Raw genomic sequence first — 21726 nt, 5'->3', positions numbered from 1 at the left:
CTATTACTAAGCCATCTTCCCATGCTATTCTTTCTTCATTATGATGATATGTTCAGACCTTATATGAAACTCATTTGTATTTTTTTCTTTTGCATGTTTCATAGCAAGATGATAAGGAACCTCAACCTGTCAAAAAAACTGTGACGGGAACAGATGCAGATCTGCGCAGACTCTCACTGAAAAATGCAAAGCAGCTTCTGCGTAAATTTGGTGTACCAGAGGAAGAGGTTGGACACAAAACATATTTTATTGGCTCATGAAAATGTTTGTTGGGGATAAGCCAGAAACAACTCCATTCAGATTTACAATATCCTCCTTAAAGGTTTATGGACTTCCATTGTCTGTTTCATTTTGAAGCAGGAGAAGTTACCAAGGTGTCCCCATTTAGTTACAGATAAATGTTCTGCCAATTAGCTGCAGAGCTGAAATACACACAAGTCATAATGTAAAGGAACAGCCTTAATGACTCGCTGGTCAAGGCATCTTCAACCATTTCCATATAATAAATGCATAAATGTATTTGTGCAGGTATGGAAAACATTATCCGGAAACCCATTAAGCTCAGAATTACGGAAAGGCCATCTCCCATAGACTCCATTTTATCCAAATAATCCAATTTTTTAAAGATGATTTCCTTTGTCTCTGTACTAATAAAACCGTACTTGATTCCAACTAAGATAATTAATCCTTATTGGAAGCAAAACTAGACTATTGGCTTTGGAGGCACAGTTATCAAAAGTCGAATTTCAAATTCATGTGAGTTTTTAAAAACTTTACTAAACTCCTATAAATTTAAAATTCGACCAATCAAAATTCAATTAAAAAAATTGTAAACTTGGATGAATGGAATCGAACCTAAAAACTCGAATTGAATTCGAATCAAAATTCGACTTTTTCTCCGAAAAAATTTGAATGTCAGGAAGGCTGCAAACAACTCAAAATTGATCCCTGGACCTCTCCTATTGACTTTAACAGCAATTCAGCAGGTTTTAGGTTCTTAATTGAGTTCTTAAAGGACCAGAGTGTGATAAAACTCGAAAATCTATTTTTTTTTTTTTAAAATCTCGAATCGAATTTGAATAACTCCCTAGTCGAATCTCAGTTTTGACCATAATGTTCACATGATTTTCTAGTAAACTTAAGGTATGTGATCTAGATTACCAAAAGATCCCTAATTTGGAAAACCGCAGGTCCCGAGCATTCTGGATACGCAGGAAAGGTTGCTGTTTTACATTATCTTATGTGTTGCTTTCATCTGAAAGGTTAGTCTGTTGTTTCAGATTTAGTCAAACAGTGGTAGCATATTGGTTTTGCAGAGAATGTGTAATTTTTTTATATTGGTCACTGTCTGAGGAGCTTGCTATCTAATTTCCCATAGGAAAGGACATGCGCACAATTCATTTGTTAAAACTCTAGACTACCAGTATGTTTTTGGACCATGATAGGAAGATGGAGCCCCCAAAGGAAAACCCAAACAGAGAGAACATTAAAAACTCCACATAGACTGAAGCTGCTAATTTCTCTTTGTCTTCCAGATAAAAAAACTGTCCCGTTGGGAAGTGATTGATGTTGTACGTACAATGTCGACAGAACAGGCTCGTTCAGGAGAGGGTCCAATGAGTAAATTTGCCAGAGGTTCCCGTTTTTCAGTGGCAGAACATCAGGAAAGATATAAGGAGGAATGCCAAAGAATTTTTGATCTTCAGAACAAGTATGCTATTTTTTAAGAGTGAAAAAGCAATAGATTGGCTGCTGTGGGATAATGCCGAGACCCATATATAAAGAAGCCCCAGATAACTGGATTGTTCACCTTCCAAACACTTTATTCGTTGAGTAGTTTTCAGAGTTTATGTCTGATGAACAGCCTTTTTTTCAAATTGCTTTTATACCGTTTCAGCCTGGCAGCTCAGTAATTCAAGGGCAGATTCTAAACTGATACAACTTGCTCCATTAGTTGATACATTTCTCCGCAACATGTGTGAAATATTAGCAACTATTTTATCAATTCTAAGGGCTGGGACACACTGGGCGATTTGGGGAGATTTAGTCGCCTGGCGACTAATCGCAGCGACTTTTCTCCCCGAATGCCTCCCCTCACTCTGCGCCTGGATAAAATGAAAAGTCGCCGGCGCTAATCACACATGGCGATTCGTTTTCCGAAGTCGCCCGAAGTTGCCTCACGAGGAAACTTCGGGCGACTTCGGAAAACGAATCGCCGCGTGTGATTAGCGCAGGCGATTTTTCATTTTAGCCAGGCGCAGAGTGAGGGGAGGCATTCGGGGAAGATTGGTCGTGGAAAGTCGCGGCAATTAGTCGCCAGGCGACTAAATCTCCCCAAATCGCCCCGTGTGTCCCAGCCCTAACAGCTGCCTTTAATGAAACTCGGGGATTCTGCTCAGCAGGGACAAAGATAAAAAAATTTATCAACTCATGTATCAATTTAGAACAGTTTACAGAGTTGGCGACCCCCCCACCCAGAGCTGCTTCACAAAGACATAAGAATGTGAAAATAAATGTAAACTTCAATATTAGAAAAAATATCACAAATAGAAAATAGAAGGTACTTGAAAAAGGGTTTTATTTCTGGCGAACTAACTGAAAACAGCTGAAATGAAAAATTGTAAGGTGAATAATCTCTTTAAAGGGACCTTGAGCATAGGATGATAAATTAGAACAGGCTTACTTCTGCAAAAATGGCAGCTAAAATGATTGTTAGATCCAAAGATGTAGGCTGCTGAAATTCCCACTGTCTTTTCAAGCCTGACCCAGGCATTATGGGCATTGCCAGCTACCAGTTCATGAGAAAATATATATATATATATATTGGATCTTCTGATTATCTTGGCATGCAGTTTTTGATGACGGTGACCCCTGATTAATTATTTTTCATCCTTTGCTCCGTTTGAATCGACCAGGTTGGTGACAGGGTCTCTTTAAAGTTATACTGACATTTTCTAAAGAGACAAGTCCATGTCTCTTTAATTTTGATTGCATTTCTGGGTCAGGGCTCTAAAGGTTTTACAAGCACAAATCTATAGAATGTGCATTTTACAAACCAGAGAAGTCAGACATGGACCTTTTAACCATAAGCTGTAATTGTGATTTTGTTTTCTAGAGTTCTAGAATCTGCTGAGGTTCTGTCCACTGACACAGACAGTAGCTCTGCTGAAGACAGCGATTTTGAAGAAATGGGCAAAAACATTGAGAACATGCTGCAAAACAAGAAGACCAGCTCTCAGTTGTCTCGAGAAAGAGAAGAGCAAGAGAGAAAGGAGCTACAACGAATGCTTATGGGTGAAGATAGCGGGAATGATAAGGAGAGAAGCAGAAAGGACAAGAAAGAAAGAAAGGGGCTAGGTGAGCATTTTTTTTCTGTGGGCAGGTGTCTACTGATTGTGTATCCACTGCTGTTTTTTTCCTGTTAAAGGGACAGTGTGTATCCCTTTTTAACATCAGCACAATAAATAGGGCTTACGCTGGACATACTTCTTGCCTGTTTTAACTATGATATATTCATGGTTTTTGGTATTTCTGGAACTGCACAAGAATATGAAGCCAGTTTCACTTTAGCACTTCTTTTCCCGCAGAGCAATGAAAGATCTGACAAGTGTCCACTGAGAAGCCCTCTGATCATAAGCTGCTCAAAGACTGCTCGATAGTATTTTTTTAAAATTAAAGTAATATGCAGAATGCACTTTCATCCCACGTTCTTTATTTTTAGTAAAGATAACAGATAGAAAAACTTACTCTATTGGACAAGGCTTATCTGTTATGTGCTGTGTAACCAGTGCCTTTTCTCCTTTTTTCCAGCTTGAATGGCTGCCCCCATAGCAACATATCAGCTTGTTTATATAAACTATAGTAGTCTTTGTGAAACAAACACACAACTTTTACCAGTGCATGCTAACCGTATAGTACATGCTAATTACTTTAAAAAGCTTTAATTTTTTGGTGTTCCTGTTCCTAATGTATTTTTCATGTTGATTAAAAGAAGTTAAGTACACAACATACAAAGCATTTTATTATTGCCAAAGCTCAATTCTATAAACCACATCCTGTGGCAATTCTTGATTACATAAAACAAAAACATTGGAAAACCTAAAACAACTTCTATATTAATTGAACCTGGCATATAGCTGTAGAATAGCTGTTAAATACAATCCAAAATACACTATAAACAGAATTGCTTCTGCCATATCCTCCTTCATAGAAGCTCTTAAATCTGATTTGATTGTTTTCAATGCTGGTACAGATCTGTACAGTTTTGGCAACTCCCACAGCTCTGATAGCATGCACAATGTTCCAATCTGTGTTGCTGCAAAAGTTCAGATTAATTGCTCTTTTCTCCAATAAGACTCAGCAGCTCCCACTTTCTTTGTGATTTAATGCAGAAACTCTTGCTCTTAATGGTAATAGTAGTCATGTAATAGTATGTTTCTATAGTTGCCATTATACCTTGATCAATCATAATTAGAAAAAAAGCCAGGAACTGCATGCATTTTATACAGGTATAGGGCCCCGTTATCCAGAAAGCTCCGAATTATGGAAAGGCCGTCTCCCATAAAACTCCATTTTATTCAAATAATCCAGATTTTTAAAATTCCTTTTTCACTGTAATAATAAAACAGTACATTGTACTAAAAATATAATATTTTTAGTACAAACTGTTATTTAGTAAACTGTTATTGAAAGCAAAACCAGCCTATTTATTTTATAAACCCAATTGCTCAGACAGTGGCATAGTGTTTTTCACAGGCAGTTCTTTTTTATCTTTATGGTTCTGTGGTTTGCACCATATTGTCTTTAAGGGTAATGGGACAATTTGGGGTGCTTTGAAGCCCACAGATTTTGCATATACAGTAGGAAGATAGCATATACAGTAGGAAGATAGCAGTTACAGTAAGTACAGTATATTTTTTAATTACTTTTTAAATCGTTAATTTTTTTTTTTTTTTTTTTGGTGTTACTGTTCCTTTAAAGGGGTTGTTCGCCTTCCAAACACTTTTTTTTAATTCGGTTGTTTTTAGATTGTTCCCAGAAATAGAATTTTTTCAATTACTTTCCATTATTTATTTTTTACTGTTTTTCCAAAATCTAAGTTTAAAGTTGAATGTTCGTTGTCTCTGGTGTTTGAGTCTGGCAGCTCAGTAATTCAGGTGCAGACTCTAAACTGTTAAAATTTTGCAGCATTTAGTTGATACATTTCTCAGCAGCATCTCTAGAGTATTGGCAACTATTGTATCAATTCTAACAGCCGCTTGTAATGAATCCAAGAGATTCTGCTCAGCGGGGACAAAGATAAGAAATGTATCAACTAAATGTATCCATTTAGAACGGTTTACAGGGTGGGCGACCCCCCCCCAGAGCTGCTTTAGAGGGTGGGCGACCCCCCCCCAGAGCTGCTTTAGAAGGTGAAAAATTACACTTTACACTTCAATATTAGAAAAACTGTGACACATAGAAAATAAAGTCATTGGAAAAAGTCATTATTTCTATCTGAAAACAACTAGTTGTTTGAAGGTGAACCACCCCTTTAAGTATCACAGCTTCTAAATTACCCCCCCCCCCTATCCCTTGCTATGGCAATTGCTGCTGCACTCATCTGACAAGAATGTGTCAAGAATAATGTGAATTATGACTGAGTGGCCCCTTGGATAAGTACAGGCTCTAGAGACACCTTTATATGTTGTCATTTTAATATGATGTATTCCAAGTCCATTACATGGAAGAAAGTGGACAGCACAGTCTTCAAGTCTACAACTTTGTAAACATTAGGTTTCAGTTATGATATGTGACAGAATGCTGCTAACTGGTAAAGATTGATTAAAGCATGAAAGATCTGCTGTACTGTGCACGTTTGTATTTGGAAACTCAAATATCCTAATGCGGTCCCTTTAAGGTGCAAGTTCAGCTGCATCGGGTGGATCTCACAAGGATGATGACACTGCTTCTGTGACAAGTCTGAATTCTGCAGCAAGTGGCCGTCGCCTTAAGATTTATCGAACCTTTAGAGATGAAGATGGAAAAGAATATGTGCGATGCGAAACTGTGCGTAAGCCAGCTGTTATAGATGCATATAGCCGAATCCGCACCACCAAAGATGACGAGTTTATGTAAGTCTTTTTTACTTGGGTTATGGCTATGTAAAGGAAGTCCGAGAAATTTATCTGCATTTATAGTTAAAATGTTCCTTGATTAACATTATTATTGTTTTGAAGACGGAAATTTGCACTTTTCGATGAGCAACATCGTGAAGAGATGAGAAAAGAGAGAAGAAGGATACAGGAGCAGCTCCGTAGGCTGAAAAGGAATCAAGAAAAGGATAAACTGAGGGGACCACCTGAGAAAAAACCGAAGAAGATGAAGGAGCGCCCTGATCTCAAGGTAATGTTAATTTTTTGGCAGCAAAGCTTCTACCCTTCAATTTCTTTGAGCACCTGCACCAAACATTGTTCTTGTTTTCCCAACGCAGCTAAAATGTGGAGCATGCGGAGCAATCGGCCACATGAGAACAAACAAGTTTTGCCCTTTGTATTACCAAACCAATGCTCCCCCATCCAACCCTGTGGCTATGACTGAGGAACAGGAGGAGGAGCTGGAGAAAACCGTAATACACAATGACAACGAGGAACTAATCAAAGTGGAAGGCACTAAAATTGTGTTGGGGAAGCAGCTTATTGAAAGGTAAGGAGATTTCATATAGACAAAGTCTATCTTTTCAGTTTATTTTTGGTGGCTGCAGTGGTGTAACAACTCAACAGCAGACCCTGTAACTGTGGTTGGATGGGAAGTGGTAAGGAACATTTTCCCTCCTGTCTGTGCTTGCATTCCTTTTTTTTCTGCCTGCACCAGAACAGCCACATGGGGGGGCTCTTAACTGATATCGGAATGATGGGTGCCTTGGAAAGTCAACAGGTTAAATCAAGTTTTGTGGAAACATGATGAGCAGGGTTTTCTGTTTCTGATATATACAAAAGCACTGATTGGATTTTTGGCAGTTTGGATTTTTTATTTAGCATATAAGGATATTGGTCATGGCACCTTTCTACTCTGATGGATTTCAGCTAATGGAGGGATGTACAGTATGTCCAGTGCTTTCTGCCTCTGGCATGGCTTGCAGTATTTAGTTTAAAAATACTCTGTTGTCCTTTTACAGGCATGGCCTTGTTATGAGCAGCTTCCATTGATACAGGAGACACTGTGCCATAGCAGTTTTGTTTTTTTTTACCTTTTTTAACTCAAGTGATAAAACAGAAGCAATTGTCCAGACAGCAGAACTCATTGCATATGCGGGCGACTATCACCTAAAACCTGAACTATGTCAGAGTTATGTGTCAAGGTCTGGTTTAGTCATTTGTCTGTGAAAAAAGCCCAAGTGTTGCATTGCCATTTATCTGTCACAATCTTTTCTTTTTCCTGTTGCAGTGCTGATGAAGTACGTAGGAAATCACTGGTTCTGAAATTCCCCAAACAACAGTTGCCTCAAAAGAAGAAGCGCAGAGTTGGGAGCACTGTGCACTGTGATTACCTTAATGTAAGTCATTTCATTGGTCCGAATGGTCTGATACTTTTTATCTGGTCCTTCATACTAAAGAAATTCATTTTTGTCCCCATAAATCTTGTGAATCTAGTTGCTTGTGATAATACAGTGATTGGGTCAGGACCCAAATTTTGATCCCTATGATGTTTTTTTTTTTAAGATTTTATTTTGCATTTCTTAAAATTTGCAAACAGTTGAGATAGTACTAAAGGAAAGAGAAAGGAAAGTTAAGAAGGAAAGCAATACAATACAAAGTGAGGCAAAGGTCCCCATGATGTTTAGGGTGGTTCTCCATCACTAATGAAATGGCCTGATACAATAGACGATATAAACCATTTTGAGTTGCAAAGTTGACTCCTAGACTTTATTTGTGTCCCCTGATAAAAGAACTTCTATTTATACATTAAATATTTTACATTTATTTCTGATTCCAAATCTTGTGTGATCTACAACCTGTACCTGTCTGACAGTGTGTGTGTATATATTGCATGCATGTGTGTATGTATGTATATGTGTGTGTATATATATATATATATATATATATATATATATATATATATATATATATATATATATATATATATATAGTGATATATATAGTGAATAAAGTACCCCCTCTTGTAAAATATAAGGATATTATAAGTTACCGAGGAGTTTCCTGACCATATAAAAACACGAGGCCGAAGGCCGAGTGTTTTTATACAGGTCATGGAACTCCGAGGTAACTTCTAATATCCTCATATTTTGCAACTGGGGGTACTTTATTTATTATAATACACAAATTTCAGTGAGTCATGTGACAGAAATTACATCAGAACTCACCGTTTATAACTGATGACATCAGAACTCACCGTTTATAAGGATATAATTTACAGGATATTCATGGCTTTTGTGTATTATATATATATATATATATATATATATATATATATATATATATATATATATATATATATATATATATACACTGTTTATTTATGATTAATTTTTATTCAGTCTGCTGTAGGCAAAATAATGGGAGATGCATACTGCCTAGAAAATATGAAGTTGAATAAGCTGCTCAACACTATATACTCATTGAAATGTTGTTATATTGAATATATATCTATATTTACATATTTCCTGCTTACAGCGTCCCCACAAGTCTATCCACCGCCGAAGAACAGATCCTATGGTCACCCTTTCTTCTGTCTTGGAGTCTATCATTAATGATATGAGAGACATGTCCAACGTAAGGCGCATTGCACTCTATTACTGAGGGGGCGTTTCTGCGCTGACTGGGGCAGTTTGCTCACAGTATTAGTTGTTAATAATGCCCCACTCCATGCTTCTCTCCATCTAGACCTACCCATTTCATAGTCCTGTTAATGCAAAAGTTGTGAAAGACTATTACAAGATTGTGACAAATCCCATGGATCTTCAGACGTTGCGGGAGAACGTGCGCAAGAGAATGTACCCATCCCGAGAAGAGTTCCGTGAAGCGGTGGAACTGATCGTGAAGAATAGCATTCTGTACAATGGTAAGAAAAGAGCATTGCAGAACATCTTTTTTTTTTTTTTTTCTTCAAGATAAAATGCAGAGCGCATTCATTATTGACTGACTAAAATGGACTGTCATCATGTTCTGTTTCTAAAATAAACTTTCCTCTAGGGCCCAAGCATTCACTGACCCAGATATCTCAGGCAATGCTGGAACTGTGTGAGGAGAAACTGAGGGAGGTAAGCAGCTTACAGAACCCTGAGAGAACAGCACAAACTCTGGCTCTCAGCTAAAGCTATAAATAAAAACATATATTTAGGGCAATGGAACAAGGCGATTTTTAGTGCACGTGACAACCCTTGCTTGCAGACAGGCGCCACATTTCTGGAAAATACACTTCCATGGACTATAATATAATCATGCTGACCCTGCCCGGCACAGTGGGATTGACATTATTGTCTCGTCATGTGCCATTGCCCTTGCAGAGCATCACAACTGTTTACTTGCTCTGGAGATTATCAGAGAGGGGATAATTAGTGTACACTCCAATGCAACAATGATACAGGTATAACAAAGGTTAGTGTACATGAACACAATACATACAGTTAGTGCGTGACATTGCTCAATTTAAAGGGCCACTAGCAAAAAACAGGAAGAGAAATCATTCTTTAAACTATAATCTTATACCTGTCTCTCCACATTTAGCAAAAGTACATGGTAATGGTAAGTTATATTTGAATGTGTATTAATCTTTCTTATTTTTATTAAGACAAGGGTCAGTACAAAAGAGGGGTGATTGTGAGGCCAACAAAAACTAGATGAAAAATATGTAGGCTTTTAACTGAAAAAGCCCAAATGGTTGATCTCTTTTTGTAGAAAGAGGACAAGTTGGCTCGCCTGGAGAAAGCTATTAACCCTTTGCTGGATGACGATGACCAGGTTGCCTTCTCCTTTATTCTGGACAACATCGTTACACAGAAGATGATGGCTGTGCCAGATGTGAGTTTACTTTTTTACATTAAATAAAATAAAATGGGACACAGTACCTAATGTATTTATTATGTGTGGGTCGGTAGTGTTTTTTACAGTGGCCTTGGGGACCTGCATAGTGTTGCTTCGCCATGAAAACATCATCTGTGTCAGGGTTTCCTTGGGGTATCCTTGTCATGTGTGACCATGTAGAAGTGAACTTCCCAATGTACCATGAGGCATATTGGTAGAATCAATGTAAAGCATTCTTGAATACTGATCGCAGTATCTATTAGAATTTAGTTTTATCAGATCAACTGACCAATGAACAGACCCTAAAATCCAAATACAAATTAGTGGTAGAAGCAGTAACTGAGAATTGCATTTTACCTACTGAGACCCTTCTGTTAGGTACGGATTAGGAATTGTTTAGTATAAAAACTGGGTAAATAGATAGGCTGTGCAAAATAGAAAATGTTCCCAATATAGTTAGTTAACCAAAAATGTAATGTATAAAGTCTGGAGTGACTGGATGCCTAACGTAACAGTCAGAACACTACTTCCTGGTTTGCAGCTCTTTGGGTTTCTACTGATTGGTCACCAGGCAGTAACCAATCAGTGACTTGAGGGGAGGGGGGCACATGGATCATAACGGTTTGCTTTTAAATCTGACCTGAATGCTAAGGATCAATTACAAACTCACTGAACAGTTATGTCCCATGTGGCCCTTCTTAAAGGGATACTGTCATGGGAAAAAATTTTTTTCAAAATGAATCAGTTAATAGTGCTGCTCCAGCAGAATTCTGCACTGAAATCCATTTCTCAAAAGCGCACACAGATTTTATTTTTTTATAATCAATTTTGAAATCTGACATGGGGCTAGACATATTGTCAATTTCCCAGCTGCCCCAAGTCATGTTACTTGTGCTCTGATAAACTTCAATCACTATTTACTGCTGTACTGCAAGTTGGAGTGATATCACCCCCTCCCTTTCCCCCCCCCCCCCAGCAGCCAAACAAAAGAACAATTGGAAGGTAACCGGATAGCAGCTCCCTCAACACAAGATAACAGCTGCCTGGTAGATCTAAGAACAACACTCAATAGTAAAAACCCATGTCCCACTGAGACACATTCAGTTACATTGACAAGGAAAAACAGCAGCCTGCCAGAAAGAATTTCTCTCCTAAAGTGCAGGCACAAGTCACATGACTTTCAAAATTGAATATAAAAAAATCTGTTTGCTCTTTTGAGAAATGGATTTCAGTGCAGAATTCTGCTGGAGCAGCACTATTAACTGATGTGTTTTGAAAAGGATCCCTTTAAAGTCGCTAACTAACTCAGAGTTAGAGAACTGCAAAGCAGGAAGTAGTGTTCTGGCTATTATGTTAGACATCCAGTCACCCCAGCCTTTATACATTACATTTTTGGCTAACTAACTATATCAGAATTTTTTTTTATTTTGCATAGAGATATGGCTTAGGTGCATGAGATATCGCTTAGGTGCAAAAGTGACAATTACTTCTTCCTTTATTGACTTACCTGGCTGGATACATTGCTGAGAAAAATTATAATGACATGAACCATGAACCTCCTCTCTATGTATAGTCTAATATGTGGCTACCATCAACCCAATGAACTATTAGAGCCTAGTGCAGTTTTCTTAATTTCCTAATACTGCCTAATAAAAGCTGCCAAGGTTGTACCAGTTCTCAAAACAGTTTGAAATAGGTGACCCTGGATAAACATACCTAGCACACATTTTGCAGGTTTTATTACATTATCTCTGAATCTTCTTACATGACCCAATTTACTTATAAGGAAATTTTAAACTTAAAAAATACAGGCCTTAAAGGAATTGTTCAGTGTAAAAATAAAAACTGGGTAAATAGATAGGCTGTGCAAAATAAAAAAATTTTTCTAATATAGTTAGTTAGCCAAAAATGCAATGTATAAAGGCTGGAGTGATTTGATGTATAACAAGTCAGTCAGAAACTACTTCCTGCTTTTCAGCTCTCTTGGTTTACACTGACTGGTTACCCTGGTTACCAGGCAGTAACCAATCAGAGACTTGAGGGGGGGCCACATGGGTCATATCTGTTGCTTTTGAATCTGAGCTGAATACTGAGGGTCAATTACAAACTCACTGAACAGAAATGTACCATGTGGCCCCCCTTCAAGTCGCTGACTAGCTCAGAGTTATAGAGCTGAAAAGCAGGAAGTTGGATTCTGGCTGTTTTATTAGACATCTGTTCACTCCAGCCTTTATACATTACATTTTTGGCTAACTAAATATATTAGAAATAATTTTTATTTTGCACAGCCTATCTATTTACCCAGTTTTTATTTTCACACTGAACTATTCCTTTAAGGTTATCTTTAGCTCTGCAAACACATGCATTAAGCTTTTTATTGTATTGCAAAGAGCATTGTTGCTTATATCAATAAAGGGTGTAATAGACTTTCAGCTGTTTGTTATGTGTTTGAGTCACAGTATTTGTGTAGGAATTATAGTGCCCAGGCAGCATTGTATATCCTGGACACGTGTTAAATCAACAATTGAGCATACACGTAGAACTAGGACTTATTACAGCAATTTCTTTCTATACTAGAGGATTGCTGGTTAATGTTCCAAGTTCAGTTATGGAGAGAGCGAGCATTTGGATCAACATCCTCTCTGGGCATTTTGCATTGTTTATTGTACTTAATAGCAGAAACATAACTAGACAAATGCTATATTTCTCTTTATAGGCTCTTAGAAACACTGGGAGTTACCACTGATATGGAGAGTCCTATTTATGACCCAGTTTGTCTGCCATTAGTAATGCAACTTTGCTTCCCCTGGGTTTCTTTGCTATGGCTCATTAACATCTGCTAAGGCAGGATTGCCTACATTCTTCCCTAGATACATCTAAAAAGCCCTGATTTGAAATCATTGGAAGGTGTCAATTTGTTTTTCAACCTAGAGGGAATATAATCGCTAACCTCAGACCTTGACTGCTTTTTTCTTTGCTGAAAAATTGAAAAAGTTGGAACTGTGACTGGATAGCTCTAATAGCAATATTTTCATGTATCTGTAACCTTATTATGAACTAAGCGGAGCCCTGAAAAAATGTTGGACATCAAAGAGGGGCTTAAATTAAGTCACTTGCTGAACGGCATTATAACACCACCGTTGAGCCTGTGATGTGACCGTGGAGGAACATCAAAATGACAGTGACTTCACCATTCACTGTCAAAGGGAAAATAAAAAAAATACAATATTAAGGCCCTCTACTCATCTCTAAGTATGTATACGTTTTGCTCAATATGTTCAACACATTTTCTCTCTACAGTCCTGGCCATTCCACCATCCAGTGAACAAAAAGTTTGTTCCTGACTACTATAAAGTCATAGTTAATCCAATGGACCTGGAAACAATAAGACAGGTGAGTTGTGCGACAGTGTTTAAAGCAGAAATATACTTGTATAAATGCTTGCTCAGCAGATCATGCAGGAGGTTAGGTTTTTTCTTTATCGTTCATCATAGTTATCTCACATATTCATACCTACTATTTCAGTCTGCTGCTTAAACCGTTGCCTTGTTGCTGGCATAAAAGTTGCCATTTCCAAAATAGAGAGCTTCAGAGAAAAACAGTTGATACGAATATGAAATAAGGATCACTTGCAGATTGTCCCATTAAAGGGGTTGTTCACCTTCAAACAACTAGTTGTTTTCAGATAGATCACCAGAAATAACAACTTTTTCCAATTACTTTCTATTTACTATGTGTCACCGTTTTTCTGATATTGAAGTGTAAAGTGTCATTTTTCACCTTCTAAAGCAGCTCTGACAGGGGGGGTCGCCGACCCTGTAAACTGTTCTAAATTGATACATTTAGTTGATACATTTCTTATCTTTGTCCCTGCTGAGCAGAATCTCGGGGTTTCATTACAGGCAGCTGTTAGAATTGATACAATAGTTGCTAATACTCCAGAGATGCTGCTGAGAAACGTATCCACTAAATTTTGCAAAATTGTAACTGGTTAGAGTCTGCACCTGAATGACCGAGCTGCCAAACTCAAACACCAGAGACTGGGACATTCAATTTTAACCTCAGATTTTGGAAAAACAGTAAAAAATAAATAATGGATAGTCTGTATTTCTGGGGACCAATCTGCAAACAACTGAACTGAAAAAAGTGTTTACACCATGTTAACACCTTTACCTTTGAATTTCTTGCAGAATATTTCTAAACACAAGTATCAGAATCGTGAACGCTTTCAGGCTGATGTTAACCTGATATTTACAAACAGCATAAAATACAACGGTGAGTGTGCAGAACTTGTTTTGGGAACACTTTTTTATCTCTCCTAGTACCCTACCCATCTCATCTGCAATTACAATATAATAAATTACTCGTTTATTGGCCCTATGGCTGACGATTCATGTATCCTTAGCCAGAGGTTGGTGAGCGGATTATAAACACCCTCCCTTTTTAATCTCTTTTTGGTTAGGTCAGTATTGAACTATAGAGGTAGCATTCCCAGTGGAGGTGGGGGGCCTGTAGAGGTGGGATATCCAGCAGGAACTTGTAAGCCCCCACCTAGCACATGACCTTTAATTCTCCATTCCATTCCCCCTCCTGCATTTATATTGAGTACCTTGGCTTTGAGGGCAGAGGCACATGACCTCATAGTTGGGGGTATGGTATAGGTATATGTTAGGAGTGTTTGGGCAAAAATACACCCTCTCTTATATAGGTAATTGGTTGTACTTTGTATGTAATATAATAATAGCTGCATGTATGGAATATGTTTCACAATGTCTATGCAGGATTCTGCTACACATGTGTCTGTTTATTTTATTGTATGCAGGGCAAGACAGTCAGTACAGTAAAACCGCTCACGAAATTGTCAACATTTGCATCCAGACTTTGTTTGAGGTAAGCAGCCCCACACAGATTCTGTTGATCGGCAGCCAGCAATGTGAAACGAATACAGAGTTGCCTACCTGAAGGGTGCAGAATTCTGTTATGTTTGGTGAGCTATCTAGATATCAGCTCTGACTAACATTTCTCTGTCTGTTTGTTAGTATGATGAGCATCTGACACAATTAGAAAAGGACATCTCCACTGCCAAAGAGGCAGCCTTGGAAGAGGCGGACCTAGACAGCTTTGACCCAATGACTCCTGGACCGTACACGCCTCAGGTTGGTATGCAAAAGGCGAGACAAGTATTTCTTTGTCTTGTGACTGGGACTCTTCACTTTAAAGGGATACTGTCATGGAAAAACATGTTTTTTTTTTTCAAAATGAATGAGTTGATTGTGCTGCTCCTGCAGAATTCTGAACTGAAATCCATTTTTCAAAAGAGCAAACAGATTTTTTTATATTCAATTTTGTAATCTGACATAGGTCAGTTTCCCAGCTGCCTCCAGTCATGTGACTTGTGCTCTAATAAACTTCAGTCATTCTTCACTGCTGTACTGCAAGTTGGAGTGATATCACCCCCCCCCAGCAGCCTAAAAAAAGAACAATGGGAAGGTAACCAGATAGCAGCTCCCTAACACAAGATAACAGCTGCCTGGTAGATCTAAGAACAACACTCAATAGTAAAAACCCATGTCCCACTGAGACTGATTCAGTTACATAAAGCAGGAGAAACAACAGCCTGCCAGAAAGTAGTTCCAGGCACAAGTCACATGACTGGGGGCAGCTGGGAAACTGACAATATGTCTAGCCCCATGTCAGATTTCAAAATTGAATATAAAAAAATCTGTTTGCTCTTTTGAGAACTGGATTTCAGTGCAGGAGTAGCACTTTTAACTGATGCGTTTTGAAAAAATGTTTTTCCAGTATCCCTTTATTAAAGGAAAACTATACCCCCAAAATGAATACTTGAGCAACAGATCGTTTATATCAAATTAAGTGGCATATTAAAGAATCTTGCCATACCGATATTTAAGCGAATATTGCCCCTTTAAATCTCTTGCCTTGAGCCACCATTTTGTGATGGTCTGTGTGCTGCCTCAGAGATCACCTGATCAGAAATATTACATCTCTAACAGGAAGAAGTGTGGAAGCAAAAGACAGAACTCTGTCTGTTAATTGGCTCATGTGACAAATATAGTTTGTTTGTAGGGCTGCACCGAATCCACTATTTTGGATTCGGCCAAACCCCCGAATCCTTCTTGAAAGATTTGGCTGAATACCTAATTTGCATATGCAAATTAGGGTGGGAAGGGGAACATGTTTTTACTTCCTTGTTTTGTGACAAAAAGTCACACAGTTTCCCTCCCCACTCCTAATTTGCATATGTAAATTTGGATTCGGATTCAGTTCAGCCAGGCAGAAGAATTCGGCCGAATCCAAATCCTGCTGAAAAAGTCAGAATCCTGGCCAAATCCCAAACCGAATCCTGGATTCGGTGCATCCCTATTTGTTTGTGTGCACAGTGAATCATACGATCCCAAGGGGCTGTCCTTATTTTTTAAAACGGCAATTTTCGATTTATGATTACCCAACGGCACATACGACTAAAAAATAAACTAAAAACTATTATTATGAAAATGATTTATTTACGTGAAGCAGGGTTTTACATATGAGCTGTTTTAAGCAATATCTTTTTATAGAGACCTACATTGTTTGAGGGGTATAGTTTTCCTTTAGGGGTCGAAGTGAAAATTAGATTTTTCGAAAAAAAAAAAATTTGGTCAAAACTCTCAAATTCGAATTGTGAATTATCCAAACTCGATTTGAGTTTTAATTGGATTTTTGAGATTTATCATACTTATACTGCTGAATAACTGTAATTGATTGGCTGGAGTTCCCTTTTAAGGCTTGCGAGAACCTGTATTGTTTTTTGCATGGAAAAATCTTGATAACCTTTACTGTTTTTAAATTTCATAACTGGTTTCATTGCAGCCTCCCGACTACTATGATACAAACACCTCACACAGCATGTCCCATGAGGCCTCTATGTACCAAGATGAAAGCAATCTATCTGCTACAGAAGTTGCCACTGCCTCATTGGAGAAACGAAGCCTGGTAAATTATCTCCATATATTGTTTACCATTATATAGGGTGAAATCTCCATTATCCAAGAGACTTCCTACCAGACAGGAAACTTCCTGTTGGATACTCTCCATTTTATAGAGTAATGCTTACTGTTCTCCACAGATGAGATTAGGAAGGTTCCGTATGGGCGAGGATGATTCTGATATTGATATAGAAGGATTTGAAGATGAAGATGATGGAAAGCCAAAAACCCCAGCGCCTGTGAGTGTGCCTTTGGTAATGCTTCCTTCATATATTGGTGCCTTCATTATACTTACCCTTTTTTAATACCCCCAAACCAGGAAGCTGAAGATGCTGAGGAGGATGAGAATTCAGTACAGCAACCTCAAGCTAGTGTTCTCTACGAGGATTTATTGATGTCAGAAGGAGAGGATGATGAGGATGATGGGAGTGATGAAGAAGGCGATAATCCCTTTTCCTGTAAGTTTCTTCTACCTCATTAAACTATTCCCTATACCCCTGTCCTCATATTTTAGGAAAGTGTATTCATCATGAATAGCTGAGTCTCAGACTGCTACACAACTGAAGCCTCTTGCACCCTAGCACAGCAATGCTTTTCCCAGTGCACATAACTTTCAATAGTGGGGATATTTTCCTTATAGGCCTGGTCATTTCATTTAAGGTAGTTAAGGTTCATTTAAGCTAGCACACAGCCGGCCGGAAAAATAGTTTAATAAAAGGGTCTGAAAAAAGTATGTTGGGAGTTGAAGTTCATAGCGCACACAAGGCTGTGTGTTTTTCACCTCTGCTGCAAAGCAATACGTCTGCTCAGCATATGTGAAAACCATATCTTATCATCTTGAATGCAATTCTATATTCACTTCTAATTTTCAATTGGCTTTGAAACTGGGCCCTCTCCACCTTTTTTGTGCCCCTTGACGGTAGGGTGGCCTCACAAACTGTGGCCCATAGTTGAGTGAACGCCAATTTATAAGATACGTTAGTCTTTGTCTTCTATGTCTGTCTTTCTTGATGAGCATATGAAGTGTATATTGCATACTCTGCATATATGGAAGTATATTTGTGAGTTGAAGTTGTCATATTAAGTATTTTATAATAAGAGGCCGTGAAATAATTTAAAATAAATCATGTGCTTCATATAAATTAATATTCAAGGCTTACAAAACAAAACCATAGGATCACTAGAGCTTGCAATTTAACAGACACCCGGCAAACAGTGTTGTTGAAAAGAACTGGTGATAAGTCTACAGTGTGTGTGGTCACTGTTGATGACTTAGGAAGCATCATATAAGCTTCTTTAAACAGTTGGGTATTTAGAGAGAGTGTCTGTGGGGAAGAGAGAAATCTAAAATGATGTGGCAGGGAATTTCAGAGACAGGCAGAAGCGTAAGAGAAATCTTGCTTGGGAAAATAGGGTCAGAAACAGGCAATTCACATCAGTCCCTGCCCCTGCAGAGCTTACAATCTAAGGTCCCGTTCGCAGTCAGACACACTGTGGTCAGTTATATCATAATATATATATTAACCTGTCTGCTATAGACAAAAAAAACAGGATCCTAGCACTGCAAGGCAACAGTGCTAATCATTGCACCACCATGCTACCTAGTATATATATGAAGACAATGATGAAATGATATGTTATCATGTAAGTGTTTTATTTTTTCATGTTCAGCAATTCAACTTAGTGAGAGTGGCAGTGACTCCGATATTGAGTCTGGAGGGATAAGGCCCAAGCAACCCCATATGATGCAGGAAAATACCAGGATGGGGATGGAAAATGAAGAAAGTATGATGTCTTACGAAGAAGGAGCGGACACATCACATGTAATGGAAGACAGCAACATAAGGTAACCTTTGGTTTTATTGCACATTGGTGGATAATATTTAATCTTTTCTAGACTCTTATCTCGTTATAATTCTTAGTGTGTTTTTAAGGAGGATATACTGTTACTTGCTTGCATGTTCAACTGTAAGGGTAGGACTACATGGACGTTTTCAGCGCGATCTGACGCACTGCGACAAAATGCAGGCGTCAAATTGCATGCGACGGAAATAAGGTAAGTGAATGCATTGTCGGATCAAAGCTGCGACACCATCTGACAATGCATTTACTTACCTTTTTTCCCGACGCTGGCGATTTGATGCCAGCGTTTTGTCGTAGCGGGTCGGATCGTGCCGAAAACGTCCGTGCAGTCCTACCCTAAGGCATCGAAGCACTGTTTTCTCAACCACACAGATGTTGCTGGAGTATATATCTCATTTTCATAATATAATATGTGCTTATGTTGAGTCAACTGAGGTCAAATTACACCAAAAATGGGGCCACCAAATAACTTCACTTGTGTTGTTTATGGGGTTATCAACTGCCCTTGGATTCCATTGACCTGCACTACCACGTAGCAATCCAGGGGACCGCTGTTAAGAGTGGAGCAATTTAGACATCCATGTAGTAATCATATCAAACAGCCTGTCAGATATCCTGTATGCTGTACTTTACATTTGTTTTCTATACTTTACATTTGATTTCTATATTTAGCGGTTTCTGTGTCATTTGCAGTTTTAGACTCCCAAGAGCAGTCTTTTGGCTTTACTGAGAGACAGCCTACCTAAGGTTAACTGCCTATACAAGAAGTACATAGAAAGTGCATCCACAGTTAGGGCTCACTTTTGGTATGAAAGTCTTGATTTGGAGAAGTTAAAACACTGCTAATATCCCAGAAACCACTAAATAAATGTAAAATGCAAAAGTGCTCAGATGGCCACACTGAATAGGTTTACATGAATTTATCTTGTGGGTTGAGATCCCCTTTAAGAAAGCTATACTGCACAAGCGCTGGGTAGAAAAAAAAAAAAAGACTGTGACATTATTAAAATTAATATTATTACATCTTCATTGTCTTAAGACTTCTCTGCATATTATTTATAGTTATGAAAGCTACGAAGAGCCAGATCCAAAATCCAATACCAGAGACACTAGCTTCAGCAGCATAGGAGGTTATGAATTATCAGAGGAAGAGGAGGATGAGGACGAGGAACATCATGGGCCGAGTGTACTCCGCCAAGTGCAGCTGTCTGAAGATGAAGAGGATAGCGAAGAATTCCGGTCAATTGGAGGAGATAGTGACATAGACTCTGACAACGAATAAAAATGAGAATGGCGTTCGTATTGTTCTTTTTATGCAGTTTGTTTATGTAACATTGTTACAGCCAGCAGTTTGTTTTCTTCTACTTCCTGGAAAGTTCAGTCACATGCCTATCTGTATGTACAATACTTTTCTACTCAAATTTACATTACCCCAGTCCCCGGGTGACTTTGCCCCGGCTCAGTAAAGCATAGCGAGAGCTGACAAGGAGATTTATCACTGTGACTTTGCAGACGATTGATGTGGTGTAAACCCAAAACTAAAATGTTGTGTAATGAAAGAAAGCGAAATTCCAAGCACCCTTCCTACAAACATTAATTAAAAAGTGAGTGGTTTTAAAGTTTATGATGGAAAGTATTAGGTTGTCCCTTTCAGCACTGCCAGTTCTGTCTTTTGAAATAATGTAGTAGAAGTTAGCCTTGCATGTGAACCAGCTGTATTATGCAACATTGTTTGAAAAGTCCCAATAAACAGGACAGAGAATAGAAAGGGAATAATTCCAAAGCAAAAGTGTGTAATTCATGTATTTTGGAAAGTTGCTTAGAATTACATTCTATTTCATTGCATTAAATGTTATTTTTGGGTATACAGTCCCATTAAGTTACAGCTAAACTCTTAAAGAAATTGTTCAGTGTAAAAATAAAAACTGGGTAAATAAATAGGCTGTGCAAAATAAAAAATATTTCTAATATAGTTTGTTAGCCAAAAATGTAATGTATAAAGGCTGGAGTGACTGGATGTCTAACGTAATAGCCACAACACTAATTCCTGCTTTTCAGCTCTCTTCGTTTACATTGACTGGTTACCCTGGTTACCAGGCAGTAACCAATCAGTGACTTGAAGAGAAGGCACATGGGTTATATCTGTTGCTTTTGAATCTGAGCTGAATGCTGAGGATCAATTACAAACTCACTGAACAGAAATGTTCCATGTGGCCCCCCTTCAAGTCGCTGACTAACTCAGAGTTATAGAGCTGAAAAGCAGGAAGTAATGTTCTGTTCTGTTATGTTAGACATCCACTAACTCCAGCCTGTAAACATTACATTTACATTTTTTATTTTGCACAGGCTATCTATTTACCCGTTTTTTTTTCTCACACTGAACTGTTCCTTTAAAGGAGAAGTAAAGCTTAACTAAAGTAGTCTAGAAATGTTTTGGGCTTCTGTACCAGCCCAAGGTAACCACCGCCCTTAAGCAGGGAAATTTGCATTTTCGCAGATGCCCCTGCAGCTCCCCATCTTCTTTTCTGCTGATTCACTGCACATGCTCTGTGCTGCTGTCACTTACTGAGCTTAGGGACCCACTCACAATAAACAGTACACATAGAATAGAAATGTCACAATATAAGGCTGATTAGTAATTAATACAGATAATTACTACATGGCAGCACAGAAACCAGTGCAATTAGCATCCGGATTTAATAATCAGCCCTGTAGCATCAGCTTATATTACAGACAAACCTCATTTTCTGCTTGATAATTAGTGACGACCCCTAAACTTAGCTTCTCAACAGCTGCTCAGAGCCCACTGAGCATGTGAGTGTCACAGACACTTTCCAAGATGGTGACCCCCTGTG

At 38.4% G+C, this 21726-nt stretch overlaps 1 protein-coding gene across 2 annotated transcripts in view; it reads left to right on the top strand.

The window, feature by feature from the left end:
• The window catches only part of taf1.L (TATA-box binding protein associated factor 1 L homeolog), a 40891-nt gene extending 20211 nt beyond the window's left edge, over positions 1–20680 (top strand). For both annotated transcript variants that reach the window (XM_018229720.2, XM_018229719.2), the window contains 20 exons: positions 105–227; positions 1536–1711; positions 3116–3357; positions 5900–6113; positions 6219–6384; positions 6473–6684; positions 7426–7534; positions 8673–8771; positions 8883–9060; positions 9192–9259; positions 9897–10019; positions 13323–13415; positions 14213–14297; positions 14845–14912; positions 15062–15178; positions 16893–17015; positions 17149–17247; positions 17328–17466; positions 18680–18854; positions 19934–20680. In XM_018229720.2, the coding sequence (XP_018085209.1) occupies positions 105–227; positions 1536–1711; positions 3116–3357; positions 5900–6113; positions 6219–6384; positions 6473–6684; positions 7426–7534; positions 8673–8771; positions 8883–9060; positions 9192–9259; positions 9897–10019; positions 13323–13415; positions 14213–14297; positions 14845–14912; positions 15062–15178; positions 16893–17015; positions 17149–17247; positions 17328–17466; positions 18680–18854; positions 19934–20153 (2829 nt within the window). In that variant the 3' untranslated portion in view covers positions 20154–20680. The remainder of the gene's footprint in view (positions 1–104; positions 228–1535; positions 1712–3115; positions 3358–5899; positions 6114–6218; positions 6385–6472; positions 6685–7425; positions 7535–8672; positions 8772–8882; positions 9061–9191; positions 9260–9896; positions 10020–13322; positions 13416–14212; positions 14298–14844; positions 14913–15061; positions 15179–16892; positions 17016–17148; positions 17248–17327; positions 17467–18679; positions 18855–19933) is intronic.
• Positions 20681–21726: the final 1046 nt, after the last annotated feature.

The sequence above is a fragment of the Xenopus laevis genome, chromosome 8L, assembly GCF_017654675.1.
Source record: "Xenopus laevis strain J_2021 chromosome 8L, Xenopus_laevis_v10.1, whole genome shotgun sequence".
Lineage (NCBI taxonomy): Eukaryota > Metazoa > Chordata > Amphibia > Anura > Pipidae > Xenopus > Xenopus laevis.
The sequence above is the reverse complement of the archived record's forward strand: the minus strand, read 5'-3'. Positions and strand labels throughout refer to the sequence as shown.